The sequence below is a fragment of the Saccostrea cucullata genome, unplaced genomic scaffold (assembly GCF_032062105.1).
Source record: "Saccostrea cucullata isolate Sc308-1 unplaced genomic scaffold, CSIRO_AGI_Scuc_v1 ctg5424, whole genome shotgun sequence".
Taxonomy (NCBI): domain Eukaryota; kingdom Metazoa; phylum Mollusca; class Bivalvia; order Ostreida; family Ostreidae; genus Saccostrea; species Saccostrea cuccullata.
The window spans coordinates 77,841-86,885 of record NW_026940860.1 but is presented as its reverse complement, the minus strand read 5'-3'; the positions used below and the strand labels follow the sequence as shown (position 1 = coordinate 86,885).

The 9,045-nt window shown below is 31.5% G+C and overlaps 1 protein-coding gene across 1 annotated transcript; it reads left to right on the top strand.

Moving 5' to 3' along the window:
* Positions 1–352: 352 nt before the first annotated feature.
* On the top strand, positions 353–8,428 carry LOC134256473 (uncharacterized). Its single transcript, XM_062739114.1, has 5 exons — positions 353–595; positions 1,992–2,048; positions 2,159–2,335; positions 2,720–2,867; positions 8,316–8,428. Exons 1-5 carry the CDS (start codon positions 353–355, stop codon positions 8,375–8,377), a joined length of 687 nt encoding a protein of 228 aa, XP_062595098.1. The 3' UTR covers positions 8,378–8,428.
* The last annotated feature ends 617 nt before the right edge of the window (positions 8,429–9,045 follow it).

The window sequence follows — 9,045 nt, the reverse complement described above, 5'->3', positions numbered from 1 at the left end:
CCGGCTTTCGTACAAAATAACAAATGCAAAAAAAAAAAAAAAACTTGTAGGTAACATAAATGTCCAAAAATTTTTGTAACACTGCTATTGGTAGAAATTGAAAACAAAAATTGATTTCTTTTTACAATGATTAGATGTGAGAATGGATCGACTATCCCTCTGTTATCCCACTTCTGACACCATTTTGTCAAATAATGACCTTGCGTAGAGAATAGTGATCCAAACTCCTCTTTGATAAATAACAGAAAATCTTTTCTACATTTAAACTTTACATTTAATTAACAAAATATTATACAACAAAATAGACTGCTTTGGTGTGTGGTCGTCCGTGTCCCCCGAAAGTCGGTAGTCTATGGTTCCAAACGGTGTTTGGGATACACTACTGTCTCTTGCCGCTAAGGAGGCTCAGACACCCCTCTCCAGTGCGAAGAGATTACACTCCCCCTCTCCAGTGCCGAGGAGGTTACACGTCCGTCTTGCGTTCAAGATTATGAGATGTAACTGGTACGGGCCGCCATCTCTACACAACTTTACAGGAATAATCTATGAGACCTCAGAGAAGCAGGACCATACCATAAATTCTAATAAGGATTTGGTTGAAATATCTTCAGTAGTCTGCCATGTGTATTAGACAAATCAATTCGATGTTAGAAGTTTTTGAAAACGTCCTTCTATATGGACTGCCGTGTCCAAACTGAAGCACAGGCTTACCAATATTTTAAAGGTCCAGTGATTTGAGGTATAAAACGGGGTTAAATAAACCCAGTGAAAAATGGAGGCTCCCCACAGGTGAATACAAATTACTTGCGTGTTCGATTAGAAGATTTTAATGTGACAGTTATTTTATTTAAAAGTATATTTTTCAAAATATTTATTTTTATTTGTTTATATTAGAGTTTTTTTGTAATATTGCTACGCTTCTTGTTCTATAAAATGAGCATGAATTTATTACTTTTGAAACATTGTTATTCGTGTGGGTCAATTGGTCGTAGGAAAGCAAAAATTTTGTTGATTAATGGGAAAGTTATTTCGTTGGAAACGTGTATATACAAAAGATAACAAATATGTTGACGAAAAAAAATTGACCGGGATTTTGTTCGTTGATAAAGGTGACCCAGGGAAACCACGAACACAGGTTTTCTACGAACATTGATGATTCCATAGCAATATAATGTACACTGTTTTTTTTTTTTTGTATATGATTAATTTAATTTCAAAAACATACTATCGGTTTATGAATTACTCTGTGATTAATTTTCACAGGTTAATTCATACATTGACAAGGGTGTTTATTTCACCATAGCACCAGATCCCATGCACTTTTGATGTTTACAGAGGTCTGTGTTTGTTCTTCTCATAATGCTAAATCATTTCACTGGATTTGAGCATGATTGTTTTCTTCATATTTGATTCATTTTTAATCTTCTTTTTTTGCTAATTCCAAGTTGTGGTATATATAACTAATCAAAATGTAAAAATATGACGGTGTCACCTTACTTTATTGGATCAAGGTTAAGGTATGATAAGCTGACTATACATTGGGTTAAAGGTTTTCCATGATAAATTAAGTCTAAAGTTCAAAGTTTTTAATGTGTATTGAAAATGAGAAACGTATTATCGCCGTAATTGCCAATTTTATAGAAAACAGAAAACGAACTCCTTACAGACAAAAAAAAGTATTTAGATGAAACCCATTTTATACCAGAATTTGATTATATATCTCTTGCATATTTTTTTCCCTTTTTTTTAATATTAAGAATTATTCCGGTATACCTAATTAACTAAATGAAAAGGTCTCTGAACCTTTTAAAATTATTTATATAAATATTTATGCCATCTTAAATTTCAAAGAATATGCATCGTGACATTTGCTGATTTTATCCCAAATGTTGCTTTTAACACATTTTATTGAATAAAAGGAGCTAACTAGCTGCATTGTAATCATTAACATGCAGCATCTTCAAGAACATGATAGGTTATTTTAATGTTAGAGTATAAATAAGAAGAACAAACATGTTGTCCTAAGTTTTAGAGAAAAATCAAGTATGGTAAGGATAATGAATACTATTTTCGATATAAGTTCATGTATAAAATTGTTTTATTCCAATTTGTTAACTTTTTACTCATCTAGATAATTTATTGTTCTTTTTTTTTTTAGTTTCGAAACTTCTTAATTTTTTCTTTGGTGATTTTTCTGATATCTGGTGAAGTATGCGCTTGGGGAAGGTTTAGAAAAGCATTTGACAAAGTCAAGAAACGTGCTGAAAAAGCAAGGGAAATTTTTGACTCAATACAACAAATTTTGGATATTATTGGAAAAAGATCGGTAGATAAGGTAAGCTGAGCAACCGTTCTTTATGAAGTGTATAGTAAGAATATCTCTCCAGAATCTAACAAAATCAAAGTTATATCGGAGAGAAAGTTTTACCTTTGTCATTTGTGAAAAAGCGAGACATAAAGAATTTAACGAATACTCTGGTAACAACAATACCTCCTACTGGTGTCAGCGGCTTTAATCTACCAGGTTGTCAATACAAATAATATTTTACTCAATTATTTCTGAGTTTCTTTTCATCGCTAACTTCATTTTTATTCCTTATACCATTATATAGATATTCTGAGTATATAGCTCTTGTAAAAATTTCAGAAGTTGCTGCATCATTTTCAACTGACAGTTAACTTTTTGTTATTTTCATTTTAATCACTTTACGTTTTTCAGGATATGAGCCGGTTTGATATCTGCAATTTTTCTTCTTTGGATCTAAATATTGATGATACTGTAAGTGAGAGTGAAATCTCAACTCTGATAGAAATGACAGGCAAAACTGAATTAGCCTCCTACTTCCAACAACTTGACATTAACAAAGGTAAAGCCAGATAACTCTTGTTGCGTTTTCTCAATATAATTTTACGTCCTCGAATATCAAAATGTATATGAACCAAAGTTATTCTTCGGGAATAACGCTCGCTTCGTGATCGGCAGTTCATACGTTCAGATCACAGCTGCAAGACCCAAGTTGATAAAAAGCTAACAACTGTTATTTCGCCAAGCAAATGGCGCTTTGAAGTGAAAGTCGCGGGTCCTTCGGATGAGAACTTAATAACGAAGAGGGATCTTTATCCTGCCAAAACTACCGTGATGTGCACTTCATTTTGATGTATCTTTTAGAAAACACTTGCTGTAGCCTTCAAATCGACATTTGGATATAGCGAAAAATGTATTAGCAGTTAAAAATAGTTACTTCATGTGTTTTTTCGATATATCTGAATGAATTTGAAATAGACGACATCATAGAGTAGACCGTGTCTACTTCATATTTGAGTGTTACAATGCAGTGGAGTAATTAGGACCAACTAACAACAAACTTAGGTCCTCAACTTTTCCAGCTTTCCTTATTTATGCTATTATCTGCCTTTACTGCTTATTTTTTTCAACTTATCGATTCTCAAAAAGTGTGCCACAATACCGTCAATTGTAAACCGATGTATACTACTGAGAAATGTTATAAGGATTTCAACCTCATGTTTAGTCGGAATTTCGTAAACTTTATGATCGTCATTATGACACTTTAAGCAAATATCATTGGATTGTAATTTTGCTGACCTAGGGCTCCTAACATAAAGCTTGCTAAGTTTTTTACTTAAGTAGGGTCGTTAGTACGATTTAGGCGTAATCTTAGGACCTATCTAAGTTCTGCTTAGGGATGTCTTAAACCGTAACATAAAGCAAACTAAGCTAGATCCTGGCTAAGTCAAACTTATGTTAAAAATATTTCATATGAGTCAACTTATGGTTTTTGATTTTATATAGATTTATTGCTAAAAGTGATTCAGTTAGGGTTTTAATTAATTACTTATTAAAGATGACGTCCTTACCTATCGGTTTAAGTTATGTTAGATTTGATTTCGTATTAAAATTATAATTAGGTCTTTCCACCTTTCTGTGGAAAGACCTATTGATATTCTTCTGTTTATTATTATTTTTATTATTTTTCCGCCGGACGAATTTTTGTTTCAAGATCTTTTGAAAACATTTATAGTTTATAAGAATGTACTTTGTAAGAGATATTTGCAAAAAACCCTGCGTATATGAACTATGAACTCTTTCAAAGTTATTGCCCCTTTCACAAGAAATGCTTGTTATCGCTACTCCTTCGAAACCGTAAACCGTAGAAATATGAAACCTTCACTAAAGTCTTCGACTAATTGAGAGGACTCTGGAATCTATTCATTGCGAAAGTATTCGGTGACCCCTTCAATGAGTTATTGCCCCTGAAACTTTTTTAATTTTAGAAATAATTAAAAATTTTTAAAAAGAGAAGTGATAGAGACATGGGACCAACTGCATAAGATTCATTGACCTTTGATCATGAAATTAATGCAAAGGTCAAAGGTGAAGGTCATTTCAAATTTGAGAAATTAAGCTCTTTTTATATCTTTTTTGTCTTTTAACATAACAAACTGTCTAAGCATCATTAATATGTGCTCTTAAAACTGTTTTAAAGATTTAATTCATATTCCGTAAGATTGACCCTATAAAAAGTTATCGCCCTTTGTGCGAAAAACCTTGTTATCGCTACTCCTTCAAAGCCATAAACTGTAGAAATATGAAACCTTCACTAAAGTCTTCGACTAATTGAGAGGACTCTGGAATCTATTCATTGCGAAAGTATTCAGTGACCCCTTCAATGAGTTATTGCCCCTGAAACTTTTTTAATTTTAGAAATAATTAAACATTTTCAAAACGAGAAGTGATAGAAACATGGGACCAACTGCATAAGATTCATTGACCTTTGATCATGAAATTAATGCAAAGGTCAAAGATCAAGGTCATTCCAAATTTGAGAAATTAAGCCCTTTTATATCTCTTTTGTCTTTAAACATTTACTAACTGTCTTTGCATCAATAATATGTACTCTTAAAACTATTTTAAAAATTTCATTTTTGTTCCTTAAGATTAACCCTCTTAAAAGTTATTGCCCCTTGTGCGAAAAACCTTGTAATCGCTACTCCTCAGAAACTGTAGACTGTAGAGACACTAAACCTTCACTAATGTCTTTAAGATCTTGAGGCATAACTTCACTGTATAAGTGCGAAAGGATCTGATGACCCCTTATACGAGTTATTGCCCTTTAACGTCTTTGTACTTACTATTAAACCTTATAACTTAAAAACTATAAGTCGTAGAAGCACGGGGTTAACTGCATTGTGACCCTTGACCTTTGACCTTGAATATTTTCTCAAGGTCAAAGATCAAGGTCATTCAATTTTTTAAAAAATTCTTATTTTTTCTATGATTTAAGACAATTTTGGTTTCTTTTTCATGGAATTTGATTTTAAGAAGACAGATATAAAACAAATTTGAAATTCAAGAAGGTGGAAAGACCTCTTATTGTTCTGTGAACAATAAGTCTCCTAGTTATGTTATAAATTATTCGGAATGTTTGAAAACAAATACCGCACGGTCAGAAAGTGGCGATTTGTGGTTCATTGTAAATGTTCACGACAATTGTTTTATCACCTGAGATGTTTTCAGTTTACCTTTTGTAACTCTTGTTTTGTCAAATGTTCACTTACCCTGTTATTATCGCAGACAAGAAAAGATAATCGTGGTTTTATAATATACTCATTTGCAATTTAATCAGAGATACAAAAAAAGAATCGGTTATTTTCTCGTAAATGTATGTCTCCACTTAACAGCATTTTCTCTTTCTCTAGAACTGTAGTTAACCCTGTCTAAATCGTTCTACATTTATTCTACAGATACTGTACTTTTTTTTTTATAAATGTTTTAGTCATCATCATCTTTCTTTTCTTTTTTTAACAAATAATTTCAACTCATATTTTCAAATTGAACATACCGATCCATGGTTTATTACTGTGTTCAATTCATTTCTATAACCAAGGTCCCACTAATTTCAGACGTATCCCTAAAATTAAATTTTGTATATGTATTTACATGTATGCTGTGTTGGAAGTGATATTGGAATCAGTGATCACCCCCCCCCCCCCAAACGAAAAAATAAAATAAAATTCTTAAATCAGCGTCCCATAGAGATAATTATTTTCTTTAATGCATAAGATGTATAGAGGAATGTTTTAACATCGAAAATCAACATCAAATAAGTCTAAATATATGTACAAGAAAGTTAAGATATACTTAAGTCACCTCTACCGGCCGCCTAAGTTTTGCTAAAATTACCAAATCTTAGTACGCTTCTAGTTACGGTCTTAAGTTTTAGACTGTACTTAAGTCCTACTTAAGCACGGCCTTAGACTTAAGTAGCCTTTACATGTATGTTACGACCCCCAGATCACAATAATTGATAGGCCTATGTTTTACGAGGACTGTTCAATAAATAATGTCCTGAACTATATGACATACATTACAGATATCATATGACATTAAACTTGACTTTCTCTCATTATTGAATCTTTAATGAATTTATAACAGTTCATGTGACCACTTTTCATCACATAGTTTCATCGTGAGAAGCTTGGAAACAAGGGCTTTTCGAGACACTGCATTATAAATGAATGGTAAAGAATCAGTAAACTAGAGTGAAAATAAAAGCTTCGTTAAAGCTGCCGTAAAACTTGTTAAAAATCCCAAAGAAATATTTACTGAAATATGTTACATTTACAGCAACCAATGCCTGTTTTATAGACAAAAGAGCAAGGTGGATTTCACTGATAAAAAATTATATAATAGGTATCAAAAATGGGTACCCTCCTTGCCAACAGAAATTATAACAACCTATGCACTGTTCGCCAAATTTCAACAAATAATATTTGATGATGTATGATTGACTTTAAGACACATAGCAAATTTAATAGACATCACATCGGGGGTAAACTACACTGTATTTAAGAAACGTTTGACGGTAAAAAAGCTTAGTACTCAAAGGTCACCCTATGTTTTGAAAAATGATTGAAAATGACGGAGTGTTTACGAAAGTATATAAACAATTATTTTGAAATATCAGTAATTGTAGTTATCCACGTTTGTTTTATTTTCAAACAGATATTGAAACATGAATCTATTGCTTAAACCCCTAAAAACAAAATTTACCATTAGATGTACTTGATAAAAACGGCGAATGTCTGACAAGTGCACAGGTATGCAAGAGCACAAAGACAGATTTATATGTAATTTTCTTAAACATTAGTGGTATTGTTGTTCAAAATCGTTTTCGGAGAGACAGTTTAATTTCTGGAGGAGTCTAGAAAGCACTTTTTTGGCCAAAAAATCAAAAGGTTTATTAGAGGAAGGACCCATAATCAGGAATCCACTACATTAAATTTCTTCAAGACAGCGTCCAAACCCGCATGCCCTGAAGAGTAAAGGGGTTTTCGGGATAAACAGAAAGTTAATATTTTTTCACATTAACAATATTCGCCAGATCTTTGACCTTTTGACTTGTTTCTATTTCCAAACTTGGACAAAACACCTTTTAGAAGGAAAAAGCAAGTTCGGGAAATCATTGGATCTGCCATTTTCCAGTATACTAAGGGTCATACCCAAAAACGAGATCTACAAACGATCAGAAATTGGATAAAAAATGTTACGGACATGTACTTTACTTAAAAGAGATTAATTAGTAAAATCATGAAGAATAAATCATTGAAAAACGTATTTTGCTTCTTTCTGAACACCGAGGACATTATTTATTGAACAGCCCTCGTAATACTGAATTTGACTATGGAAATTTCGATTTACGTGATCAATACGAAAGGCTAATGGACGGCAGATGTGACAGGTCAACCCAGGATACTTATTCCATCTAGGTACCTAAGCCCACCTCTGGATTTCCAGGAGCCTTTATTTTATTTCATCTTAACATATTTATATTGTTTTTGAGGGTTTTTTTTTTGGGGGGGGGCGATTACTGGTCTTTTTTTCACCCTTTTCATCCATGTTCTTTGAATGAACAAAAAAAAAAATAAAACTTTTTTTTAAAGAAGATCCAAAAAAAAAGAGAAAAAAGAAAAAAGAAAATTTAACAAGCAAACTATATTTACACTTAATTGTATAGGAAATATTCCGTTACTCCAAACATGTCAAGAAGCACACGGCGGAATGCTTACTACTCCATGACACCTGATTCCTCTTCTGATGTTTTTGGAGGTCCATGTTGACTCTCCTCCATTTTTTTTGTTCCAATGTACAATACCAAGTATAGTTTCATAAAGTAGGAAAGGCAAGAAAGTTCATATCCTATCAAATTATATGGAAGAATATTATTTATGTGAAATCAATATCTACTCAAATATTACTATCTTCTTGTTACCATTTATTTTTATTTAAATTTCAGATAACAAAGTCACAGAGAGGGAATATCAAGACTCTGATATTATAACAAATATTTGTCCTTAACGTTTGTTTTTATTATCATTTTATTGAAATTCCTTTGGATTTTCTAGCCTTTTTTTTATATAATAAATTATTGTATTTATTACTTGTTGTTTTATACATGATATTGTAAATATTTTTTTATGTTTGTGTTTTGTTTTGAATTGTTTTCGTGGTCAAACATGATTTTTTGTCAGATGCCAAGTAAAATTTGATTCATTTAAATAAAGGATTGGAAGCTTTAAGTATAAGGCTGTACAGTATTTGAAAAATAGGGAACAATCCTTCAATTTCAGAAGTATACAAATATCAAGTTCCCTTAAGTATTTAATCAAATTGAATGTTTGGTAGAAAATAAAGTAAGTAACAGTGTTTTAGAACATAATTTTGAAGGAAAAAAAATCCAAAATTAATAAATTTTACATTCGTTCCTCATTTTTTTTTTCTTTTTACAAAATTGCTCCCTTTATTATATCTATTATAGTTAACAGAAACAGTCAATATTATCTTAAAATAATTTTAATTTACATAATTTTAATCCACTCCCTCTGCCTTTTGGATATATTATGTCGCTAGATTTCTTTAATAAATCTTTGGATTATTAAATATTATTTTATAAAACATTTTACATAATAGATTTATATACAAAATTATCATATTTCGCCACGGCTTCATTCGAAGTAGACTAAATA

Excerpts from the sequence above, each read along its gene's own strand:
- LOC134256473 (XM_062739114.1), top strand. The coding sequence starts at position 353 with ATGGTTCCAAACGGTGTTTGGGATACACTACTGTCTCTTGCCGCTAAG. Across the intron at positions 596-1,991 it reads TAAATTCTAATAAGGATTTG|AGTATAAATAAGAAGAACAA; the intron begins GTTGAAATATCT and ends TTTTAATGTTAG. Across the intron at positions 2,336-2,719 it reads GAAAAAGATCGGTAGATAAG|GATATGAGCCGGTTTGATAT; the intron begins GTAAGCTGAGCA and ends TACGTTTTTCAG.